The following is a 27499-nucleotide window of genomic DNA, read 5'->3' as shown; positions in this document are numbered from 1 at the left end:
CAGGAAACCCCCACTCTTTGTTGGCTACTTGATTTGCACTTTGTGTTGGTATTGAAAAGTATTGCAAATGCTTTCATATGCATATTAATTCCCTGAACTCTTCTAAGAAATGCATCTCTCCTTAGTAAGAAAGTGTAGAAAAAAAGCATTAGAAAAAATAATATTCACCTGGATGATGTGGTGATAAAAGCATAAAGAAAGAATTAGAAAAAAGCATATTCACCTGGATGATATGATGATAGAAACATAGACTTCGCAGCCCCACTCACCAAATGCTTCTAGAGCACTGCTTCCTTCGGAACACGGCCACAGCTCTCTAGGAAACAATGAAATCATAAGGAAGAGCAGCTTATTTGACAGCCGAATGCATCCTACCCTGTCCTAGTGAATCACAAGTTAGGTACCATCCCAAGATCATGTTTCAGCCACCAGTCATGACATGTAGACTCTATCTGTGGAGGGAAATCAATGCTTTAAAATGAAGCACCTATAAACCTCCTGCATCCGTAGGTCCAATTTCCAGAATATTTTATCTTTCTCTTGTAGGAACCTCTGCTCCGTATAGAATATTCATGCAGGCTTTCTCCATGATCTTGTTCTGTTTCAAAAAACTCCTTAGCAGAGAAGACTGTTTAACAGACAGAACCATTTCCCAGAGCAAACACAGGAAATACATCAGGAGAAAAGTGGCCCTGGTTTCTGAATACTGTACTCTGCCCACAGTCAGACACCATCTCACATTTCCCAGGTAGCCAAAATTGTTCCTCCAATTAGGCAAATATGCCTGGCTGTATAACCAGAAACTATGGGAAATGATGGAGAAAATAAAGAGTAAAAGGAAAAAAACCAGTGTGTCTAAGAAGAATATTTCTTTTCCAAACATTACTCTATTTTGTGTTTGATGAAGGGAGAGAGGCCACCACTATGTATGCTCTTTTCATGAACTTTTACTTGTGACTTTGGAGTATGGTGAATTGGAGCAGAAAAGGCTAGTAGAATCAAATAGGTGATTGAACTACTTTAAAATTTTTATACTGTCTTTATGAGATTTGGGGGGAATAATTAATTCACATTTGCAAAGTGTTTGAGCAGTTTTACAGACTTATAAAGAAGATCATATAATGACAGCAGTTGAAGCATATCCTGGGCAACAACCTTAATTTATTTCATGTTTATGTTTGCATTCATAATTTTGTATATATGTAAAGTATGTATGTACATACACACATATACACACACTATTCCATTTGTAAAAACTAAAAATATTGTATAGTAAGAAAATGTAGAGTGGCTGCACAAAAAATGAAGTCCTTAAGTTAAACATTAATAAGTAATAGTAGTTGGAAACTCTGGCACAGTTTTCTAATAACTATACTTAGAATTCTGGTTTTACTCTGTTGTTACCTGCAGCATTAGGGATGCGTTTTGTATATTTGATATAATACAGCTATATTAATAATTTTCCATAGTATTAAATGAAAGGATTAAAAACCTCCTGCATTCTTAGGTCCAATTTCCAGAACATTTTATCCTTCTTTTCATTTTATCTGCTTGCACTCATAAGATTCTGCTCCATTTTTCTTCCCTAGCCTTACTATTCCCCAATATTCAGAAATCAGAGCAAAGAATTAGCCTGTCTTTCTTCAGAGTAAAGTATTGGGTATATCACTATATGTTTGATCTACTCAGAAGTTATCAAATACATTTATTTTAGAAAGACATCACTTTTATGTACTGCAAAATGCATATCTAACTTATGTTTCAAACAGATGTCAAAGCTTTCTGCATCCATCACATTTGGAATAGGGGCCTCCAAATAGGTGTAGGCAATAACGCTTGCAGGATAACTGAGCTGCATCCTAATTTGTAAAATAAACACTTTATTTTTCAAATTTTAATTGAGTGTTCCTTTTCAGATCTCTAGTAGCAGATTTATTTTATACCCATGAAAATTTACGTTGCCCCGCTCTTGAACATACTTCTTTACCTCCTCCACCAAATTCACCGAAAGAGAGACCCCGTGCTTGGTCCAGAGCATCCTTGCATACATAGCAACCGGATTTCAGCTTCCTTTGTCTCCATAGTGACGGCTCGCCGGGCCTGGTGGTCGCTATGGTGACTAGGGGCGGGTAGCAGCTGCCAGCCGGCTGGGCGCATGCGCGCGGAGAGCTTCTCTCCGCCGCGCGTCCGCGGCCCCTCAACTCCCCGGACATGGCGCTGAGTCGGCAGCACGGACTCCGGCCTTGCGTCCGGCTGCCCGCCTTTTTCCTACTGCTGCTCTGCGGGGGTGAGCCTGGGCGTTTCTCCTTTGGGGGACTGAGTCTGGGGCTGTGGGAGCAGAGGTCGCTGGAACCGGTGCAGGCGGGAGTAGCGGTCCCAGCTCCGGGGCTGGGGTATTGGTCCGGGGGACTGCGACGCCCGGCCTGGCTCGCTGGAGGGGGGTCTCATCCCGGCCTCGGGGGAGTCCCGGGGGGCGGGAGGGCCTGCGGGGGCCTGGCGGCTTGGGCGTGGGCGAGCCGCTGGGGCCAGGGGCGGGGCGCCGACCAAGACGGCGAGGCATAGCCCTGGGCCCGCCTGGCTTCTTGGCCGCGGGTCGTCGGGGGTCTTCGTTCATTTGCCTCTTGTGTAAACAAAGGAGTCGAATCGGCCAAACCCAACTTTACTTTCTAGGAAGTAGAACGGCACAGATCTCAAGTACCTTTTCTGTCCCCAGCCGGGCCTCGGAGACCCCCGCAGCCCATTTGCCTAAAATAGCATCTGGACCATTTCATCAGGACGCACTGATAAACTTGGGAGTTTTGTCTTTCCCAGTGTCTGGAATTTTCATGGGATGCGTGTGTCTCATGTGAGTTGGACAAAAAGTCTAAAATAGCTTCTATTCAGTGAGCATATACTATGTACTCAGCAATTTGAAATCATTATCACATGTAGTCCTTACAAGTTTGAGAGGGGTTTTAACCCATTTTCAGTGTCTTTCCCAAGGCTGCATTCCAAGTAGTCCAGAAAACCCAAACCCATTTACCTAACACACTAGTCACATTTCTCCTGGTCTGGTGGTCATTCCCAGGTAACCAGACTAGGTCCTTTTTCAGTCCTTAGGGCATTTTATTGTTTGGCTTAGTTACCACTGTCATTCCATGCTTTCCAGAATATACAAATTAAAACATGATGTGACTGGGAGTGGGGGTGGACGGACTAGGAAAACAAAGCAATCTTGTGTTTGATGCTCATTCTTGTTCATAATGATGGTATTAAAAAGTATGGGTCTGGGACAGAAGTTGTGGAAACGGCTCGGTGGTGAAGGGTAAGTTTCATGGTATAGATGTAGTCCATATACTTTGCCCAAAAGTGATTTCCAAAAACATATGTGGTTGGGATATATAACTGATCAAAGACTAGCCAGGGGACAAGGGTGTCAGGAATGTCCAGCTCCTGTCTTTGTTGGTCACACTGACACTGTCCTATTCACAGACTGGAACAACTCTCTATTGTTGAAGAGGTCTGTTCACATGAAAGTTTGCAGTTTTTATTGCAGAAACATTTGGCAATTTAGTTCAGGAGTGAGTTTCAACTTGGTGGTTTGTTAATAAAACTAGAAGATGCTAAGGATTTCACTTACCTCAACTTCTGTTTTGCTCTTCAGGAGGGGCTAGTCTTATGGCTTTCTTGATATCTGCAGCTGCACAGCTTAGGAGGAAGAAGCAAATTTTGCAAAATAGGACTAATGACAAAGAATCGAGGTGATAGGATGTGTTATTCCACTCTGAAGGGATGTAGCTATCTTTTTTAGTAGGGAGCTCTCTTTTCTTTATTTTGTTTATATTCTAAACATACTGTAATACCTTGAAAACTTTTTTCTTCCCCGGGTCATGACAGGTGTGTCTTTTATTTTCATGATTATTCTTTTCATTTATTATTACTTTTCAGCATTTTTATTTAAAAATTTTTGGTTCCTGATGATGCCTTCTTTATTACTCTTTACCAGGCTCTGGCAAAGAATCTAGTATGTATTAATTCATTTAATATTGATAGCAACTCTAAGAGGTTTTATTATTTTGCTCATTTTGTGGATGAAGGAAGAAACACAGATTCAGTTACTTGCTCAGGGTGTTCCCATGCATCTTAGATTTGGAAATCTTCATTTGTGTTAATCCAGTTTTTGGTTATTTGTATTATCCCATTTGACAGTGGAGTTCTTTGTATCGATCAGTTTAACCAAATTATGAAATGTTCAAAGTTATGTGGTTTGTATATAAAATGTTCTTTTGTTGAATTGGTGACAGGTGCTGAAATTCAGCTTTGCAAATGTTATACCACATGTCTTTTTTGAGTGCTTATGTAGTGATTACTGTGGGGTTTCCAAATCTTTTGATGTCCTTGAAAGAAGTGCTTCATTTAGAATTAAAACAGTGACAGTTTGTATTCCTGATAATTTGTGCTGAAGCTTAGCAAAATCGGAATCAAAATTTACAGGCAATTTTGAGAATAAATTTCTAAATTTTTCATTTGCATTTGTTTGGCCTCCTGTAACATTTTTTAGCATGGCCTATTCTTGTATGTTGTTTGAATTCTTTTAGGTCACCTAACAGATATAATCACTATCAGATGTGTTCAGAAAAACAAAGGACACCTGTCCTGAAGTATGCAGTGCTTCAAATCAGCTGTACATTCCCAAATCACTGGTTGAGAGGCATTTGTTCTTGAGTGCTTAAGTCTAGGAGACTGAATGGATGGCTATTAGAGATACTTAATTATAAGTAATTACAGTATTACATGCAGACAGAATTATCGTACACCCGACCCCTGAGTTCTGTGTAACTTGCTCCTAAGTCAGTCCAGTAGGGTAGGCTTAAATCAGTTCTCTTCAAAGAAACAAGATTTGCACTAAGCACACTTTCTGAGATGGCCACATAGTGTAACTGAAGAAGCCATGAATTTAGGACATCCAACTAGCAGCTGTTAGAGATGTGATATTAATAAATTCCTTCTCCATAAATTCTTTGAATTTTTCAAAGCACAAGTGGGGTAAAAGAAAGCAAAATATATGTGTGAATGAAGTTAGGATGTATAGAGTCATCTGAGTGACACCCTAGTTTTGAAGTTGGATTCTCTTTTTAAAGATATGTTTATAATCAGGTGGTATAAATCTGATGCTTTTAGGGCTGAATGCAGAATTCATGTCTTCTGTATATACTCTCTGAATGCTAAACAGTTTTAATGCTGGTTGTGCAGAAACATCAAACTTATAAAAAAGACTACACAAACATTTTTTCTTATGTCATCTTTCATGTTCAGAGTATCCCAAGGCTTCTGTGGTTGAGCATTCTTTCTGCTGATCATAATCTGCCAAAAACAGTTCTGCCATGTTCATGCTGTGTGCTTTGCCTACATTAATGTCAGGTCATATTGATCCTTCCTCTCTTTAAGTAAGCATAGCTCTTGGTCTGCAGCTCATTTCAGTATGACACTTTTATTAAGTATCTGTAACATGCTGGGCACTGTTCTTCATGCTAGGTATGCAGAAATGAGTAAAACACTCCCAGCCTGGAAGAGCTAGGATGTTTGGTTGCTGATAATGTTGGGCTTTAGTTGTTGGATGTAAATGGATTTTATTTTCTAATGATACGAAAAGTTCATTGGGAATAGTGGCTGAATTTAATTTTTGTATCTTTCTAGAGATGGCTATAGTAAATATTCTTTTTGTCACTTGAAAGTCAGTTAACACTTCTCGCACACTTCCTATGTGAGCATTTTTTATCTATTTCATCTTAGTTTCTGTGGCTCCAGGAACTTTTGGAAATTCTGTTTTTACTATAGTAGTTTCTGTGGAAGACAGAGAATGGTAATTCTTGACTGATGTGATTTAAAAAACCTTTCTATCAGCTACTCTGTGAAATTACACAAGGTTAAGAAGAAGAAAAAATGGAGAAATGCTTATGATATAATTTAACACAAGCTGCAAGTATGACTAGTATATACAATATGAGTACAATTATGCAAAACATCTTATTCTTAACAACTACCACAAAAAACCCTGAAAGGTAAAGAACCAAAATATTGATAGGTACTGTTTTAGAGTAGTGATCTTATTGCTGATTGTTTTCTATTTTTCTCTTTTTCTGGCTGGTTCTTTTGTCTTTTTCCCAATTTTTTCTTGAATGAGGATTTTTTTTATGTAATGAAAAAACTGTACTTTGTTCTGGCCTCTGATAGATAAAATGATGGAATTTTAAATTAGATAACTAGTAAGGATTTTCTTTTAAAATGGGAGACTTTGTTTAGTGTAAAGTGATAGCATGTGGATTGTGCCTTTTTCTAGCTCACTAATGTATGTCAGCCACAGCAGATGATGGAGGGGCTGACTTGAAGTCAGTTGTTTGATCATGCATTCTTTGTGACTCATATGAGAGATTTGCTTTCATGGCTTTTGGGTGGGGGTGCCAGCTGTGGCATCCTCAGCAAATGGTTAACTGGAAAACTGAAAGGGAGGTGATGAGAGTATCTGCCTCTCCCTTGCCTTGAACAGACAGAATACTCTGAGTAGTTGCTTTGGTCTTCTTGTTCAGAGTCAGTCAGCATTTATCAAACACTTACTTTGTGCCAGCCTGGTGACTCCTGGAGGACCTGTTTTTTTTGTGTGCTGGATGAGAGGATACCAGGTCAAACTGACTTCCTTGGAAGACAGACTCTAAAAGATGTTTCCTGAAGTGAGCTGTCCGCTGATGTATCCTTATCACTCACTCCTTCCTACCCACCTTCCTTTTGGATATTTTTATGGAAAATATTTAATGTCTTTAGAATGAAGTGCAGCTGCCTAGAGGATTACAAAGAATGCAGCAAATCCTAAGACAGCTGCTCCCCTCCCCTCCACCATGTTTTTCCTTTGAAGTACCTTTATTAGGGTGCTGGGACTTAATCAGCCTATACTTATTTATTTGGCAGTCTCTGTTTTTAAGGCAGGAAAGCTTTCCGGGCAAAACAGGGAATCTAAGAGAAGCACTTCTTCAGACCAGAAGAAATATACAGTTGAGATAGTTCACAGAGTAGTATTTGGGGAAACATTTTTTGTGATAATTTTGATTTACACAGTACAGAGTTGGGGAAATGGAGGAGTTGAGGGCCAGTAAGGTGGAGGAAGTAATATGAGCAAAGGTATGAATTTGGGAATGCATATATTGTATTTTGGGACCAGTGAGTTATTACAATGACAAAAAATAGCTACCGCTTATTGAAAACTATGTGCCAGGTACTGTGGTGAAATAGCTTTACCTGGGCTATCTAATTGATCTCAGAAGTTTTTTTATAGGTTTTATTTTGCAATGATGAATCTGAGACTCAGGCAGGTTAGTTACTAGCCCAAGGTATAGCTAGTAAATTGAGACATCATGCATTGGAAAGAACATTGGAGAGTAACTAGATTGTAAAGTGCTTTCAATGCCAGGCTAAGAAATTTGGACCTTATTATGTAGGTTGTAGAAATTCATGTGACATTTTGAAGCAGGGAAGTGATATGAGCAAAATGATTTTAGAAGTATTAATCTGATATTCAAGAAGATTGGAGATGGAAGGTCAGTTAGGAAGCTACTAGAATAGTTTAAGGTCACCCCCTTTAGAGTAGGTCTCCTGACATTGCATTAATTTGTATGTATATCTGAAAATATATTTATTTTAATTTTAACCTTGTTCTTGAAGTATAGATTTACTAGATACATAATTCTCAGCCACCAGTTGTCTCAGAGCTTGGACTGCAGAAGACCCATGCACTCTGGTTTCCATTAGCACTGTTGTGAGGTCTGCCATCAGTCACATCACCAATCTTGTTCTGGTGCCTGTCTTCTCTCCAGCAACTTTAAAGATCTTTTCTTTGTCTTTGGCATTCTGAAATATTACTACAATGTTTCTAATGTGGATTTCTTTTTAATTATTCTTGTTAATTTGTTATACTTTGTATGTCTCTGAGATTATATCTTACCTGAGAATTCTCTGGCATTATCTGTTTAAATACTGCTTAGCTTCTATTTTCTAGGACCTCTGATTAGATATATATTCAGTTATTTTCTCTTTCAAGACTGTTAACCTTTCTGTCACAGTTTCATATCCTAACCTCTTTGAGCTGTTCTGGGTTATTTAATGAAGCTTTGCTTTACAGCTGTATCTAATCTATTAATCAGTGGAGGTTTTTTCTCTTTCCAACAATTATATAACTAATTTCTAAAATTTTATTTGGTTTTTATAATCTGGTCTCATATGCTTATTTTTTTTATTCCTTTTTTATTTTTAAACATTTCAGGAACAGCTGTTTTATATTCTGTAGCTGTTACTTCAAATACCTGAAGTTCTTGGGGATCGAAATCTAATGTTTGTTGTTTCTTATCACTCTTATTGTGGTTTGTTTTTCTTTATTTGTAAGCTGATATTTGGTTGATCACAATCTGTGCAAATCTGGACCTGAGCAAGGATGCTCTCAGTGAGAGAGTATGCTTCTGCTAGGTGACAGCCACCTGGGATGCCTTTACCCCTTTCACAGTCCCTGGCATTATTTGGAAATAGCAGGCTCAGCTTTTCTGCCTTTCTACTGGCCCAAGGGTGCTGTCTTCCCACTGAATGCCCACGCTGAGCATTTGCCCTCTGGGTCACACCCCCCTCCAGGGTATCTAATTTGCCCTTTTAAATATCCCCTCCTTCCTGTGAGCCCAGAGATATAGTAAGAACTATGGTTTTCTTGGGATCTCATTGTTGGAGTGCAAAGGCCTTTTAGGGTATCTAATCCATTTTATCGCTAGGAACAGGATCTCAGCTTTGCTTAACCTTTCCCCCTTTTCATCAACGTAAGAGTCACACACCTGTTTCATATGTTCATATTATGAAGATGATTTTGTTTTCATTTTTCAAATATAGAACTAAAATAGGGGCTGTGTTTTCTTGGAGCACATATATATCCCCATGGATGCTTAAGGGGAGAAGTTGTAAAGGGGAGATTCTTGCTAAATATCATTGCTTGAAGGATGGGGCTGTTTTATTTCAAAGATATACCCAGTCATATAACTGTAAACTCTGTCCTTGAATTGGTTTATCTGAGAAACAGCCAGCAATTTAAAATCTGGAGAATTACAACTGTTCTGCACTAGACAGACACTGGGAACATCAGCTACTTACTCTGCTATAGCAGATGTAGGTGAAGACGTTCAGAGGTGACCTTGAGCCTTCCAGCTGAAATCTGAATCTGAGATTCAGATTCCTTCAGGAGGAAATGATGGTTCTCTGAAAGGCTCAGCCCATGCACTGTGAGGAGGAAAGCTGCTCATTGCATCTCGGGGCTCCATTGTTTGCAGCCTTTCAAATACTTTTCTGGGTGAAGTAAGGAGCACAACATCGTGGGTGTTAGGCATTCCAGATTCATTTCCCAGCTTGGCATGTGATCCAGTTTTGGACCTTGGGGAAATAGTATTGGTTTTAATCCAGATCACTTGGAAGTAATTTAACCATCTTTCTCACACAACCACCAAAAATACCCACATTTTTCCCCCTTATTAGATAACTCACTTTAGCTGTGTGAGTTTCAGTTCCAAAGAAGTGATTTTATGGAAATATAGGAGAATTTTTAATTGATTGGTTGAATTAGGTTATTTGTTAATTGAAAGTGCATTTCAAGGTTTAAAAACCTAGTTCGCAGAATCTTTTTCTCTTCTGAAAGTTTACAAATATTTTAGAGCCCAGTAAACTGGGTTTGAAACACTCTTCTGCTCTAAGAGGTTCGGAAGTTGTTCTTTTAGAACTGGGTTTTTGTTTTGTTTTTGTCTTACCTGCTATAACCTTACTAAATCTAGTGTTTTCAGAGTTCCTGAATTTACCATGTAGAAAAAATGGATAGATACTTGGTTGGGTTAGTATTCTTAATTCTATTTGAGTTCTTAGTATCAGACACAAAGTTTTCACTCTGATCATACTGGTTTAGCTTTTAAATCCACTGGTAATAAAGGATGCATTAAGGACCTTGGCTGTGAGCAGTGGTCCAGTAAGAACAAATATTTAATTGTCTGATTTGCCAGGCACTCACTGTTGTTAGACCGTGAGAGTACATCAGGAAAGTGGCTTATGTTATGAACACCTTACTGGAAATGGTGAAAGCTATGGACCCTTTCCTCCAAAAAATACTTTTATGTGCATATATGGAAATTTTATATATGATTTTTGGGGGTTTACAACCACCTGGAAGATCATTTATGCAGCTAGGTTGAGAAGCCTACGCTAGGGCTCAGGATCCTCGGGGGGACACATCCTTGGGGTGAATATCTTCAGGAGTAGATGATTACTCCATGTTGAGTCCAGGAGTGGTATACAAAAGTATTATTACTCTGTTATTTCTTCTTTCCATTAGTTCTGTTATAGCCTGAGTTTTCTGTTAGACTGTTTTGTGGTTGATGACTGTTAGTGTCATATTTTGTATACATTTCCAATTTAAATTAGTCTGTAGATAAGTCAGAGAGTGAAGACATGATTTAAATGAAAAAATGAAGTATGCATGTAATTTTAGAGAGGCTTAATTCTATGACTTTCAGTGTTTCATCATGTTAGTACAACTCCAGGAGGTATGCGGAATTAAGCCATATGAAAAACAATGAAATGCTGAGATGAAATTATTGCTGGAATTCCTCTTCCTCGGCCTCTGGTGTGTGTTTATAGTGGGCCTCTGTCTGTCTTCCTTTCCCTGGCTCTCTCTCTTTCCCTAACGCAGGCAATAGTGATGAGAGAAGAGACCTGCAGGGACGTTTCATAACACTAGATGAAGGATTTGGACTTCACTGAAGCCAGAACAAATATTTTCTCCTCCTCTTACCCTGTGGTTAATATCCCACATGCTGTTGGCAATTACAACAACCTGTTCCTCACTGAGTTCAGAGGCAGGTGACTTTGAGTAGTATTTTTATGCGTTTTGTTCTTCGACTCACAGATTTTACTTTCTGTTATTGTCAAGTACATTTTCTACGTGTAGAGTAAATAAAAGCTGTTGAAACTGGTTGTTTCTATTTTTATGTGTGAGCAGCACCTTTTAACTCACATTTTTTAAAGCAACTTTGACACCTCAAGAAAGGAAATTTAACTGCATTTGAACAGCTCTACTTTTAAGTCTCATGACTTACCCTTTTCTTTACTTCATTCCTAGTAGAATAATAATGTGATGTGCTGAGTGTAAAGCCTTAGTTTCCAGTGGCGGTTGCTGCCTTGCCTTCAAGGGAGGAATCACTGGATTTTGGTGACAGAGATAGGCCATTTCTTTGCAAGTCCACATCCACCCTTTCCATATAGGAGTTGGATTCTACAAAAATGTTGTCTTTTCCTTTTCTCTTACAAGATTATGGCTATGAAATAAGGAAAAATTGATAAGGTTTTGTTTAATTCACTTTTTACTGGGAGTCACAAGATTTGGAGCATGGTCTTTGGCTCTGTAGAACTGTTCCATCACTTGTCTTCTGTACAGCCCTTGTTTCTTGCCATTTCTATTTTATTATCATGGCCCATCTGCTCCCGATACAGAGCATCCTCTTCCCATTCATTGCATAATACTGAACTGTCAGTGTCAGCTTTTATTTTTCATCAGTAAAGTGGTATAGATTCACTGTTATTACTGTTGCTGCTACTTCTGTTACTACTTTACTACAGTTGTTTGAACTTTAATTATTCAGAGGCAGCTTTAAAGTGAGGCTTATCAGACTTAGGCTTTTGGACTCCTTACTTGCAAAGGGAGCCCTTCCAAGGGCCTGGATTTCATCCTAGCAGTGTGTCCTCAGCTTTGTGTAAGTTAGATGCCGTAGCTATAATCAGTGAAGACTGTTCCTTTCCAGTCTGCCTTCCCCTCTGTCATAATTCTTATGTTGGATCACAGTCATTTTCTCAGCGAAGGGGAGTGGAGTTGAGAGCACATCGTTTCTGGTTTTAGTGGGATTGTTTATGTGGTTCACAGTCACTGCTGTGTGTAGTTGTTATTGCTAGCCATCTCGGTGTGGGAGTGATTTCCAGAAATACTCTGCCTTGCTGTTTGACTTACTGATCATGGTAAGAAGTTGTAGGCCCACTCTGGATGCCACTTTTAAGTCCCTATGATGTCACTGCAGTGAGGCTGATTGAGAAAGCAGGTCATGAGTTTTCTCATGTAAAAGAGTATTTAAGATTTGTCACTCTTCAAGAAAACTTGATATGCCTTGAAATTTTACAGCTTAAATGTGCAAGAAACTTTATATAGAAGTTTCCCCAAATTTAACAGTCCTTAACATTTTACGTGATTTGCCAATAATTCATTTTCTATGATATTACTAATAATGAATAATGAAGTGGAAAGAAACTTTCCTGATTTATTAATATCAAACTTTTGTTTATGCCAAAGGAACATCTTAATTATCACTATGTCATTTCCATAGACAGTACTACCACATCAATGGCATATGATGAGGTGATTAAAAATCCTAAAACATGTAGAAAGACTAGAGTACCAAGGAATTAATGAAAATTTTGTTATTTTTCTAGATTTTGTCATATTTGTGTTGCCAGCTTTTTAAGTTTATAAATTTTTGTGATTTCTGTTCTCATTCTTGATAAATATATTTACTTTGTACCTAATTTTGTATTTATGATATTATATTTGTTTTCCTAAAGCAGGACTCAAAATTGTATCAACTTCAGGCTGATTCACCTGAAACTTGTACTCACCCCAGTTATAGTTTTCCTTGGATCATATCCTTCAATGTTAGATTGACCTAATTTAAATCATTAATGGAAATATATTTTTCTTCTGTGTGTGTCTTGACTACTCTTCAAGTAGTTAGTGGCTTGCGGATGAAGCCTTGTCCTATGTCTAGCATAATATTTGGAACAGGTAGAGAGATGTTCATTGATAGGAGAGCAGTGTAGCATAGGGATTTAAGCATCTGTTCTTCAGCTGTGGTTTTGGGAAAGGGGCAGGGCCTTCACTAGCTATTTTAGATGGGGGCTGACAAAATCTGTATTCAAACATTCCACCTTGACAGTTGAGAAGCCACATTTAATTTGTATGGTTATTTGGTTTTTTTGACTTAGAAATTTTATTATCTTTATTATTTTTTATTAAGGCATCATTGATATACAATCTTATACTCAGGTTTCACATGAGCAACATTGTGGTTACTACAGTCCCCCTATTCTCAAGTCCCCACCACATACCCCATTACTGTCACTGTCCATCAGCATAGTAAGATACTATAGAGTCACTACTTGTCTTCTCTGTGCTACACTTCCTACCCTGTGCCCCCCCTATATTATGTGTGTTAATCATAATGCTACTTAATCCCCTTATCCCTCATTTCCACCCACCCTGCTCAGTCCCTTTCCCTTTGGTAACTATTAGTCCATTCTTGGGTTCTGTGGGTCTGCTGCTGTTTTGTTCCTTCAGTTTTTGCTTTGTTGTTATACTCCACAGATGAGTGAAATCATTTAGTACTTGTCTATCTTTGCCTGGCTTATTTCACTGAGCATAGTACCATCTAGCTCCATCCATGTTGTTGCAAATGGTAGGATTTGTTTACTTCTTATGGCTGAGTAATATTCCATTGTGTATATGTACCACCTCTTCTTTATTTATTGATCTACTGATGGACCCTTAGGTTGCTTCCATTTCTTAGCTATTGTGAATAGTGCTGCAATAAACATGGGGTGAATATGTCTTTTTGAATCTGTGATCCTGTTTTCTTAGGGTAAATTCCTAGGAATGGAATTTCTGGGTCAAATGGTATTTCTATTTTGAGTTTTTTGAGAAACCTCCATACTGCTTTCCACAATGGTTGAACTAATTTATATTCCCACCAGCAGTGTAGGAGGCTTCCCACTTCTCCACATCCTCACCAGCATTTGTTGTATGTCTTTTGGATGTTGGTCATCCTAAGTGGTGTGAGGTGGTATCTCATTGTGGTTTTAATTTGCATTTCTCTGATAATTAGCGATATGGAGCATCTTTTCATGTGCCTGTTGGCCATCTGAATTTCTTCTTTGGAGAAATGTTTGTTCAGATCCTCTGCCCATTTTTTGCTTTTTGGTTGTTGAGGCTTGTGAGCTCTTTATATATTTTGGATGTCAGCCCCTTATCAGATATGTCATTTATGAATTTATTCTCCCATAGTGTAGGATGGCTTTTTGTTCTACTGATGCTGTCCTTTGCTGTACAGAAGCTTTTTAGTTTGATATAGTCTCACTTGTTCATTTTTGCTTTTGTTTCACTTGCCCAAGGAGATATGTTCGTGAAAAAATTGCTCATGTATATATTCAAGAGAGTTTTGCCTATGTTTTCTTCTAAGAGTTTATGGTTTCATGAGTTACATTCCAGTCTACTAAATCTGAGCCCAGTTCTCTTAATCTATAAAGAGGAGATTATAATACCCATTTTATAGGATTATTACATGGATCAAGGAGATTGTATGTGAAAGTGGTATTGTGAATTATAAAATGCTATACAAATGTAAACTATTACTCTTCTCTAGTTTGCTTTATTCTCTCTGGGTTATAGAGTTTCATTAGTTCTCTGGTTCTCCAAAACTTACGGTTACAATTGTAATTTAGAGGAATTTTCTTATTTTAAAGCTTCCCTGGTGGCTTATTTTGATAAGATGACAAGTTTTTAAATTTATTTTTTCTATATAGGAAATATATTTGATCTAAAGTACTGATCGGTGATTCTTAAAAACACAAAAGTCTAGCTTTAAGTTTCAGAAGAAAATAGGAAAAATTTCTCTTTGATATTCTTGGATTTAAAAAGTGGTTCAAAATGGTATTTGTTAGAAAAAGATTTTTTCCCCTTTTATGCTGGGGGAGATTTTCGTTCCTGAACTGGGGAACTTTCAATAACTTCAGTGGAAATGCCAGAATATCTTTGGACAAAGGAGCTGCCAGTAAAAATTTGTGAGTTTACATTAAAAATAAACATAATCTTAGATAAATAACTGTTAAGAATAGATATAGAGTCAGAGGAGGGCTTAAAGATGGCAGTGTGAGAGGTGAGACAGAAACCTCCTCCCAAAACCACATATAATATGAAAATATAGCAAATACAACTAAGCCTGAAACAGCAGCAGGAAAGAAGACTGCAGCAGACTGCCTACACCTGGGGAACAGAGCAGACCTCACAGAATAGGGTAAAGGACCAAAGCCATGATCCAGTGGGACCCAAGCCCTTACTGCACCCCAGCTCACCAGTGGGAGGAAGAGAAATGGAGCAGGGAGGGGTTGGAGGCCTAGGACTGCTGAACACCCAGCCCTGGAGATCTGCTCTGGGAGCATGAACCTACATTACATGGTGCTCTAGAGATTGGTGTGTTTGGAAAGCTAAGACAGGCAGAATACTTGGAGAGATTGAGATTCCAGTCACTTGTGGAGAACAGGCACCTATAACTGGCCACTCTGGGACAAAAGAAATGTGGGCACTCTGAGAGAATTCCTAACAGCAAGAGGGCTGCTAAAGAGGCAGGTATTACACAGAGCTTGCTGCTCAGTGGAAGGACAGGTGGACAGAATTGTCTGGGTGCACTCAGTCCAGCAGCTGGGAACTTTCAGGAGCTTCAGGCATTCCATCCCCCTGGCTGTCAGTGCAGCTACGAGGTGCCCCCTCTGTGAAACGCAACTGCCGCTCCTTCCTCCCTGCCAGCACTGGCTTACAAAGTGGCTGCCCCTGCCATTGCTCCAGGCCAGCCAGAGGATGGCCCTGCCTATGGCAGCTACAAGTGCATAGCAGAGAGACTCCTCCCTGGGCACTGGGCCCACTGGCCCTGGCAGTGGAGGCAGGCACTGCAGCTGGGAAGCAGGAGGGCGCTCTTTCCTCCTGGCAGGCACCAGTGCCACTCGCCTGTGATCCCTGCCATCGCTCCAGGGGCTGAGCAGCCCCAAAGAGTAGAGCTTCTGGGTCCTAGAGGGTGCCACCTACAAATATGAAATGTCAGGGGAACCTGGTTCAAATCCCAATCCTACAAACATCAGGAAGAGGGCCGAGAGAAACTGAACTCACCAATCTTCCTGAAAGAAATTTCAAAATAAAAATCATAAACATGCTCATGGAGCTACAGAAAAATATTCAAGACCTCAGGGAGGAATTCAAGAATGAGATAGAAACTTTGAAAAATACACTATCTGAAATGAAGCATGCAATGGAGGAATTTAAAAGCAGATTACATGAGGTAGAGGATATGGTAAATGAAATAGAATTTAGAGAACAGGAATACAAAGAAGCTGAGGCACAGAGAGAAAATAGGATATCTAGTAATGAAAAAATATTGAGAGAAGTGGGTGACCAATCCAAATAGAAAACAATATTCATATTATAGGGGTTCCAGGAGAAAAAGAGAGAGAAAAGGGGATAGAAAGTCTCTTTGAGGTGTTTATTGTTGAAAACTTCTCCAATATGGAGGAGACAGTCTCTCAGACAATGGAGGTGCACAGATCTCTTAACACAAGGGACCCAAGGAAGGCAACACCAAGACATATAATAATTAAAATGGCAAAGATCAAGGATAAGGACAAGGCTTAAAAGCAACCAGAGAGAGAGAAAAGATCACATACAAAGGAAAACTCATCAGGCAATCATCAGACTTCTCAACAGAAACCTTACAGGCCAGAGGGGGAGTGGCATGATATATTTAATGCAATGAAACAGAAGGGCCTTAAACCAAGAATCGTCCACCCAGCAAGATTATCATTTAAATTTGAAGGAGGGATCAAATAATTTCCAGGTAAGTTAAAGTTGAGAGAATTAACCTTCCACAAACTATCACTATACTGTATTTGGGAGGGATTGCTCTAGATAGAAGTGTTCCTAAGGCTAAATAGCTATCACCAGAGAAAATAAAACCACAGTAAAGAAAGTAGACCAATTAATTACAAAGCAAATGCAAAATTAAATCAACTACCCCCAAAGTCAGTCAAGGAATAGACAAAGAATACAGAACATGGTACATAATATATAAAGAATGGAGGAGGAAGAAAAAGGGAAAAAAAAAAGGAACCTTTAGATTGTGTTTGAAAAACATACTGCGTGAGTTAAATTAGACTGTTACAGAGTAAGCAAGTTACCGTTGAACCTTTGGTAACCACAAATCTAAAGCCTGCAATGGCAGTAAGAATATATCTATCGATAATCCCCCTAATGTAAATGGTCTGAATGCACCAATCAAAAGACAGAGAGTCACTGAATGGATAAAAAAATAAGACCCATCTATATGATGCCTACAAGAGACTCACTTGAAACTCAAAGACATATACAGACTAAAAGTGAAGGGATGGAAAAAGATATTTCTTGCAACTAATAGGACAAAAAAAGCAGTAGTTGCAGTACTTGTATCAGACAAAATAGACTTCAAAACAAAGAAAGTAACAAGAGACAAAAAAGGACATTACATAATGATAAAGGGGTCAACCCAAAAAGAGGATATAACTATTATAAATATCTAGGACCCAGCATAAGAGCACCTACATATCTGAAACAAATCCTAACAGAATTAAAGGGGGAAATAGAATTCATGCATTCATTTTAGGAGACTTCAACACACCACTCACTCCAAAGGACAGATCAACCAGACAGAAAATAAGTAAGGAGACAGAGGCACTGAACAACAAACACATTAGAACAGATGGACCTAAAAGACATCTACACACTCCACTCAAAAGCAGCAGGATACACATTCTTCTCATGTGCACACAGAACATTTTCCAGAATAGATCCAGAAGAGCTTCAGTACATTCAGGATTGAAATTGTACCAACCAGCTTCTCAGACCACAAAGGTATGAAACTAGAAATAAATTTATGCAAAGAAAACAAAAAAGCCCATGAACACATGGATGCTTAACAACATGCTCCTAAATAATTAATCGATCAATGACCAAATAATAACAGTTCAAGTAATATATGGAGACCAATGACAACAAATAACTCAACACTGTAAAATCTGTGGATTGCAGCAAAGACTGTGCTAAGAGGGAAGTATATTGCAGTACAGGTTTACCTCAGGAAAAAAGAACAATCCCGTATGAACAGTCTAAACTCACAATTAATGAAACTAGAAAAAGAAGAACAAATGAGGCCCAAAGTCAGTAGAAGGAGGGATGTAATAATGACTAGAGCAGAAATAAATTAAATGGAAAAGAATAAAACAATAGAAAGAATCAATGAAAGCAGGAGCTGGTTCTTTGAGAAAATAGATAGACCCCTAGCCAGACTTATCAAGACAAAAAGAGAGTCTACACACATAAACATAATCACAAATAAGAAAGGAAAAGTCACCACAGATACCACAGAAATACAAAGAAAAACTGTATGCTAACAAATTGGAAAGCCTAGAAGAATTGGACAACTTTGTAGAAAAATGCAATCTTCCAAGACTGACCCAGGAGGAAACAGAAAGTCTGAACAGACCTATTACCAGCAACAAAACTGAGTTGGTAGTAAAAAAACTACCAAAGAACAAACCTCCCAGACTAGATGGATTGACTGCTGGATTTTATCAGTTCTTTAGTGAAGACCTAATACCCATCCTCCTTAAAGTTTTCCAAAAAGTAGAAGAGGGAGGAATACTTTCAAATTCATTCTTATAGGTCAGCATCACTCTAATACCAAAGACACAACAAAAAAAAGAAAATTACACACCAACATCTCTGATGAACATACATGCAAAAATACTCATAGAAATATTAGCAAACTGAATTCAAAAATACATCAAAAAGATCATCTATCATGATCAAGTAGGATTTATTCCAGGGATGCAAGGATGGTACAGTATTCTAAAATCCATCAACAAAAAGGACAAAAACCACATGATCATCTCCATAGATGCAGAAAAAGCATTCAACAAAATTCAACATCCATTCATGATAAAAACTCTCAACAAAATGGGTATAGAGGACAAGTACGTCAACATAATAAAGGCCATATATGACAAACCCACAATCAATATCATACTTAACAACAAGAAGCTGAAAGCTTTTCCTTTAAGATCAGGAACAAAATAAGGATGCCCACTGTCCTCACTTTTATTCAACATAGTTCTGGAGGTCCTTGCCATGGCAATCACAACACAAGATGTAATAGGCATCCAGATTGAAAGGAAGAAGTTAAACTGTCATTGTTGGCAGATGACCTGATATTGTACATAAAAAACCTTAAAGAATTCCCCCCAAAACTACAAGAACTAATAGCGGAATTCAGCAAAGTTGCAGGATACAAAATTAATACATAGATATCTGTTGCATTCCTATATACTAATGATGAGCTAGCAGAAAGAGAAATCAGGAAAACAATTCCATTCACAATCACATCAAAAAGAATAGAACACCTAGGAATAAACCTAACCAAGGAGGTGAAATACCTATACCCTGAAACCTACAAGACACTCGAGACACCAATAAATGGAAATACATTCCGTGCTCATGAATAGGAAGAATTAATATTGTCAAAATGGCCATCCTGCCTAAAGCAATCTACAGATTGAATGCAATCCCTATCAAAATGCCAACAACATTCTTCAACGAACTAGAACAAATAGTTCTAAAATTCATATGGAACCACAAAAGACCTCGAAAAGCCAAAGCAATCCTGAGAAGGAAGAAGAAAGCGGGGGGATTATGCTTCCCAACTTTAAGCTCTACTACAAACCTACAGTGATCAAGACAATTTGGCACTGGCACAAGAACAGACTCATAGATCAATGGAATAGAATAGAAAGCTCAGATATAAACCCACACATATATGGTCAATTAATATGTAATAAAGGAACCATGGATATACAATGGAGAAATGACAGCCTCTTCAACAGCTGGTGTTGGCAAAACTGGACAGCTACATGTAAGAGAATGAAACTGGATTATTGTCAAACTCGATACAGAAAAGTAAACTCGAATTGGGTCAGAGATCTGAATGTAAGTCATGAAATGATAAGGCTCTCATAAGAAAACATAGGCAAAATTCTTTTGAGTATAAACCTAAGCAACTTTTTCCTGAACATATCTCCTTGGGCAAGGGAAACAAAAGCAAAAATGAACATTGGGACTACATCAAACTAAAAAGCTTCTATACAGCGAAGGACACCATCAGTAGAATAAAAAGGCATCTTACAGTATGGGAGATATATTCATAAATGACATATCCAATAAGGGCTTAACATTCAAAATACATAAAGAGCTCACATGCCTTAACACCCAAAAAACAAATACCCTGATTAAAAAATGGACAGAGGATCTGAACAGATGGAAAGAAGAAATTGAGATGGCCAACAAGCTCAGGAAAACAAGCTCCATATCCTATCAGGGAAATGAAAATTAAAACCATGATGAGATAGCACCTCACACCACTTAGGATAGCCAATATCCAAAAGACAAGGAACAACAAATGCTGGCAAGGATATGGAGAAAGGGGAACCCTCCTACACTGCTGGTGGGAATGTAAAATAGTTCAACCATTGTGGAAAGCAATATGGAGGCTCCTCAAAAAAGTAAAAATAGAAACACCATTTGACCCAGGAATTCCACTCCTAGGAATTTGCCCAAAGGAAACAAGATCGTGGATTCAAAAAGACATATGCACCCTTATGTTTATTGCAGCACTATTTACAGTAGCCAAGAAATGGAAGCAACCTAAGTGTCCATCAGTAGATGAATAGATAAAGAAGAGGTGGTACATATACACAATGGAATATTATTCAGCCATAAGAAGATAACAAATCCTACCATTTGCAACAACATGGTTGGAGCTAGAGGGTATTATGCTCAGTGAAATAAGCCAGGCAGAGAAAGACAAGTATCAAATGATTTCCCTCACTTATGGAGTATAACAATGAAGCAAAACTGAAGGAACAAAACAGCAGCAGACTCACAGACTCCAAGAAGGGACTAGTGGCTGCCAAAGGGGAGGGGTCAGTGAGGGTGGGTGGGGAGGGAGGGAGATGGGGGTTGAGTGGTATAATGATTGGTACACATCCTGTGGGGGATCACGGGGAAGAGAATGTAGCACTGAGAAGACAGACTCTGTGGCATCTTACTACGTTGATGGACAGTGACTTGAATGTGGTATGGGGGGGACTTGATAATATAGGTGAATGTAGTAACCACAATGTTTTTCATGTGAAACCTTCGTAAGAGTGTATATCAGTGATACCTTAATAAAAGAAAAAAAGAAGAATGGATGTAGAGCTAAGGATTCTGTAATATCTTTCTGTGTTGACAGTTACTGCATTAGTGGAGGTTAGGATTTAATAATAATGGTAACTGTCTAACCACTGTATTGTACACTTCCAACCAATATAAGATTGTATACAATGGTACTTAAATTTAAAAAAATCCATTCATACACTAGAAAAAATAAAAAAGAGAGAGTGGATCAGTTCAGGACAAGAAAGTGCCATTTGAGTAAATAAGCTTGTGTGTTCCATAGGCTTGAGAGTTTTAGCCTTTTCTCAAATGCTTAATAAAATGAGGTGACAGAAATTTCATGTCCTGAGATCAGCATGACATATAATATTAGCCTTTCAGATGAAGGGTATATATATATATTTTTCTTTTGTATATTAGAGAAAGAAAATACTGATTCAACAAATAAAATACCTCCATTTAAAACTCAAAGAGTATGGTTTTCAAAAAATGCTGAAACAAACTATATGTTGGGCATCAAAGCAGAGCATTATGGACATTCTGGTCTCTCACTAATGAATTATTTTCACATTCATTTCAAAGTGTTAGTTGAAGTACTGAGAGCTTAGAAGTATTTGTTATTTTTCAAAAATTAGAGGCACCCCTTCATTGGAGAGCCAAATCTTGGAGTCTGTCTTGTTACAGACCTACGTAGATAAGATACCTTAAAACAATTTCCTTTTTCTTTAAAGGTTGTTCCTCTTCCTTTAAAGGTTCGACTTCCTGGAGGAAGGAGCTGTCTTAGAGGCCAAATCTAATTTTGCAATACTGGAGCGGTTATCAGGAGATTGGGGTTTTCCTACTGATTTACTCTTTGGTCTTAGCAGGTCATGTAATCATTTTGTGTTAAATTTGCTGCCTGTAAAAGTAATATTTACCTCTCGCAACTCACACAGACATATTGGTTATAGAATTTAACAGCTGAAAGATACTGTAAGACAATGTTTCACAACCTTGGCACTGCTGACATCTGGGTGAGCCTTTGTTGTGGGGGGCAGTCCCACATGCTGTACGATGTTTAGCAGCATCTCTGGCCCCAAGTGCCAGAGCAGCATCCCTAATCATGACAACCCATACTTATTCCAGAGCTTTCCAAGTGTCATAGGGCAGCAAGGTGTCCCCTGGTTGAGAACCACTGTTGCAAGAGATTATTCAAGAAGAGGCAGCTGGGGCCTAGAAAAGTCCAGTAACCAGCTTCAGACCCCATAAATATGAAGTGGTGTAGCTGAAACTAGAACCCAGCTTACTAATATACTCCCAACCCGGTTTACCAGTTTCTGCTTTAAATTAATTCAGTTTCATTCCATATCAAAATCATTGCATACATTTAAAATTTTGATGCCCAAACAAAAATCAACAAATCCTTTGCATTTACCAGTGATTTATCGCCCATGCACATCCACCCACCACCTCCACAGTCCTTGCCATACATCCTAAAGAGCCCCTGCTTTCCTTGGCCCTTAAATACTTAAAAAAATGCTTGAGCAACACTTATTAAGAGCAGTTGGAATGGGTGGTTTAGAAGGTCTCACTTTGCATTGTAAGTTACAGAGGTAAGTTCAAGTTGGATGTGATGTGTGGAATACTGGAAACTAGTGAATTCTGTCGTAGTGAAGAGTGCCGGAGGATGTCTCTGGACTCTAGTGCCCATGTACTAAATGAGATCAACCTGTTACCTTAGATTCATGCTGAACCTTCTTGTATCTTTATTCTTACTTTATATACTTCCCAGTTAACAGGTTTTTAAAAAAAAGCAAAATCTGAACACATAGTCATACTTTGTAAATTTGATTTAGTTGTTTAATTATATATCTGATGTTTCCATTTATCATATCCTGGATTTTCAATATATAGAAATTCAAGTTTGGCTTGGGGATAAAAAAAGAAAACCAAATGAGAAAGAGAAAATTGGGTAAAATTAGTTTTTAGGGAAAAAACAAAACTCAATGTCAGGTCAAAGTGCTAAGAATCATAAATAAACACTTTGCTTTAAAGTCAGGGTAAGTCGTCTGAACATCTGGGTTCTGGAGTGCTTGCTCTCAACCTCTATGCTGGGGACATCTCTGGATTTCATGTGGTCTCATTAGTATAACTTTTTCTCTGACAGCTGTGTAACAAAGTCATATCTTTGGAAAACTCCAAACTACTGCCATGTTGAGAACCTCAAATCCTGAGCTTTGAAGGTACTTTTTTAATCGATTGAATTCTTTGAACTTAGATATAATTAGATTGTTACATAGTATGGTTCTGAACATGTATAAATTCACAATATGAAAGAGCATGAAGTCCCAAACTCAGGGGTTTACAGAATAAGACAAAGTATAGAATAAGAACCATTAGACATTTAGGTGTCCTTTCATGGTTATGTTTACATGTTCTTTTTCCTATTCCTTCCCCTAAGTGTTCTAAACTATCTTAAGCTAAAGTATTGGTTAGCTAACATTCTTAGAGGTTTCATTTTCCATTGGGCATCAGTATTATCAGTGATACTTTCCACTAAAAATATGCTAGAACTAACACTAGACACTGAATTGGCCTAGCACTGAAGGGCAGTTAAATGTGGCCCTTTGAGATACAGCTCAGGTGTAGTAGAGCAGGGGGCAAAGAAGAGTTGCCATCTAGGATTTATAGCAGGAAGTGTGGGGTTAAGGATGTATCCTGCAAATAGTTGCTTGTAATGATGGCAAGGTTGCATGCAGCAAAGGATTAACGAAGCCACTACTGTAAGAAGAATTGATGATCAGCATAAATTTGGTAAGTTTAAAAAGTATAAATAAAAATAATTCTTCATAATCTTATCAGGATAATGTTATGACAGTTTAATATTTTTATTTATTCTAGTAATTTTCTATACATTTATAGAAATAATTGAGTCCATACTCCAAATATCTTTTTGTCTTCTTTTTTCATTCCCTTGCTTAAAATTCTTCAGGAGCTTTCTGTTGTTATTAGCATTAAGCCAAGTGTAAATGAGTCTTGAGTTTTTTCTGCCTCTGTGGTTTTATCCCTTGTTGATGACCTCTTTGCTTACTGTACAGCTCAGCTTCTTTGGCTTTCTTTCACTTTCTCAGACATGCTCAGAGATATTGCACATGCTTCCCAGTAATCTTTGGCCACCTTTGTGCAGGGTTGAACCTACTTAACCATTAGATTCAGACCTAAATGTTACTGCTTTAGAAAAGCTTCCTGAGTTGCTCAGATTGATGCTTCTTTTTATATGCTTTCATAGCCCCCATACTTTTCTTTATAGCGTTTATTGCAATTACAGTTAATTATGTATGCAGAATTAGAATGTTGTTTATGTATATATTGTTAGAATGCATTTTATAATGTGAGGTCCATGAGAGTAGGAATTGTCCTGTTTCTCCAGCATCCAGTGTAGTATATGGCAGGTGCTCAGTAACATTCAGTATATGTTGAGTGAGTGAGTGAATGAATGAATGAATGAACATATTTTATTGGCAGCAGTCTTCCTCATTCATGACACATTTGTTAAAATATATACTTGGTGTGTATATAAAATATGTGAAAGTCTAATAATGGATTCTTTTCTATAGGAACTAATAAATATATTAAGATCCCTAAATATGCTTCCTGGAAGCACTGCTTTTCTTGACCAAGGCAAATGGGCTCAGGTTTAACCTTGCCAGGCATTGGACGTGGAAGTGACAGGGTCAGCTATCTCCCCTACTGTTAGTGTTAACCTGTAAGAAGGTAGGGTACATGGATGGTGCTCACCAGCTGCTCCCCACTGCTTTGAAATTAGGTAAGTAGAGTCAGGAACCTCCCACAGGCTCAGTAACAGTCCCCCCACTCCCACCCCCACACACCACCACCACAGTCTTTTTTAGTCTATGTTCAGGCAGTCTGCCGTATTGATATTCTGCTTCAGGATGCTCTTGGTGGCATCCTGGGGAGCAAGTAGTGGGGAAGTATTTTTCTGCCACAGCAGCAGAACCTGAGTGGAGCTTCAGTTACATCCCCCAACCCCACTCCCAGAAGTCACGATCGTCCAGGTGGGGCTTTTCACCTGGTATTCTCTGGACCTCAATTCCTAAGAAACTAGAGGAGGGAAAAGATACAATGAGGTGAGGTTATAGTGGTCCCAGGATCAGCTGAACACAAAAGGATTGATTTCGTCACTGAACTGGGGGAGGAAGAAATAGGGACACCATTGCTGCCAAAGTGTTTTTGAACAGATACCCTCTCTCTCAACAGCAGCTCATGATAGGAGCACAGCCAGGTTTTAACCCCAATGAATCATTTGGATAAGTGGTCTATAAAGCAGCAGCTTGTAAAAATGGTCAATGTCACGTTCACTTCAAGAGGTGAATTGGAATCTTCATTTAACCAAAGTCTGGTGGTTTGTATGCTGTAATGTTTGAGGCCTAGTGGGTTAGCTTGCTGTAGAATGTGTGGATGGAGTGGTTGCAAGCCAAGGGCTCAGGCATTTGGAAATATGAGTCTTACTCTTAGACCCTGATATTGTATCTGATGTAGTGAATTTCTTCCTGAGAGAGTGAAAGAGTAGCCCATATTTGCTATGGTCACGGAGTGAGTTAATAGTACTGCCACAATTCAGTACTTCTATAGTTTTTAATCTAGGATTCCACCCCCCACCCCACCCATCTAATTATTTAATTCAGTTTGCCTGATTATATTAGCACAAAACTTTTTAAATAGTCTTCTTATACCAACAGAAAAAACAAATTTTCTGTATATGCAAAGAGATGTTTAGAACATATTCCAAACAGGTATATTTTCCCATTTATATTTGGACCATTTTCTTACAAAATCTAATTTTAGCAAGTGGGAAAACATGGTTAATTTTTTCTCTTTTTCTACTGAAGTTTTTGTCACATTTGTTCAACATAAATCTAAAATTTAACACACAACAAATGAGTGATCTTCTATTTGCTAGACTTAAATACACCCATTAGCACCATTTAGAAGCCATTTGCTTGGCGAGCTGCTGTCGCTGCCGGAGCTGTGGGGGGAGTGTGAGCAGGAAAGGGCCTGGGCTCTGTCCTCTGTCCGGCAGGTCCCCGCGGAGTTCTGGGCCTTCAGGCTCGCAGCTGCTTTGTGTGTGGAGACAAACATTAAGTGCTTTTACACTCCTTGCCTCACTTCGTACTTCACAGTTTGTCATTTATAGCAGGGCTGGGAAATTCCTCTATTCCAGGAGTCTTCTCAGATCCAGGGCCTGGATGTTTGGGAAGACATTTACTTGAGGCTCTGATTACCTGCTGTCCCACTTGCGGGAAGCCACTCGCTTTGAAGCCTCAGTTCTATTAGCCAAAAGCTAGGTTTACATTTACCTTCCCCTGGTGTTTCTTCAGCAAAGGGTGCTCTCTTTGGGTATTTCCAAGTGCCCTGTGCTCTCAGCTGACCTGCTGTGTGTTGGGGTGCTCAGTTTATCAACAGTGGACACACTTGGGTTCTTCCTTTGGTAGATGCTGGCCAGAACTGTTCCTTCCTTGTGCTGGACAAGTCAGTATAAAGGCCTCCCAGTTTGTGGTTTCTCATAATTCACCAAATTTAGCACTCTTAGTTAGTTTTATCATTATCATTAAATGTTTGTTGAATGCTCATTTTGTGCTTGGCACTTTGGGGGATTACCAAGAAAGTCTGTCAGTGTGTCTTGGGGATCTTGGAAAAGGGCTACAATATGCCCTCTTGCCCTCTTCCAAGGCCCTTTTGGAAGAGGCCCTTGAGGGTTCCTTTGTGTTATAGAATACAGAAAGGCCTTCTTCATGGTTCCTTCTTGGGGTACAGGGGAGACCTTAAGGGAAGTATGGAAAATAGTGTATGTGTCTTAATTCTCCCTTACCATCCTCTCTTCCCCCAATAGTTTGAACTTTACTTAGAAACCATTTATAAAAGGGAATTTCTTAAGTATTACAGAAGTTGGCAAATTGTGGAAACAATTTTTAGTATCTGTGGTTGATGGTTTACATTTCAGGACATTTTTACATATTGGATTGGATCTTAGCAGGCCACCTTCCTCCCTACATTGTGCACATAGGAACGAGGTATATTAATGGTATCTTCATTTTAGACTTAGTGAAATTCTGAACAGGAACCTCTGGAATCTTTTAATGAACCTCTCTGGTGTGCTAATGACAGACTTAATGCCTTTTGCAGAGGCATCTGTCCTTATATCTTATAGTACTTAGCCTGTGCTGGCTTTGAGGAGCCAGCTGACTTATGGTTCTATCATCAACTCTACATTTTTTTCTGCTAATGGAGAGTAAGGCATGATTGGGAATGGAAAATCCCAGTCACGAAGAATTGAATTCCTCACATTAATAT

The 27499-nt window shown here is 38.7% G+C and overlaps 1 protein-coding gene across 2 annotated transcripts in view; it reads left to right on the top strand.

Annotated features, from left to right (window-relative positions):
- The first annotated feature begins 2138 nt into the window (after window positions 1–2138).
- Window positions 2139–27499, top strand: part of JAM3 (junctional adhesion molecule 3) — a 59674-nt gene continuing 34313 nt past the window's right edge. For both annotated transcript variants that reach the window (XR_012132631.1, XM_073239467.1), the window contains exon 1: window positions 2139–2287. Coding sequence is in view for 1 of the 2 variants with exons in the window: in XM_073239467.1 (XP_073095568.1) it covers window positions 2212–2287 (76 nt within the window). In the remaining variant the exon portion in view is untranslated. The remainder of the gene's footprint in view (window positions 2288–27499) is intronic.

Source organism: Manis javanica, chromosome 6 (assembly GCF_040802235.1).
Source record: "Manis javanica isolate MJ-LG chromosome 6, MJ_LKY, whole genome shotgun sequence".
NCBI classification, from domain to species: Eukaryota; Metazoa; Chordata; class Mammalia; order Pholidota; family Manidae; genus Manis; species Manis javanica.
This window is presented reverse-complemented; position numbering and strand designations above follow the sequence as displayed.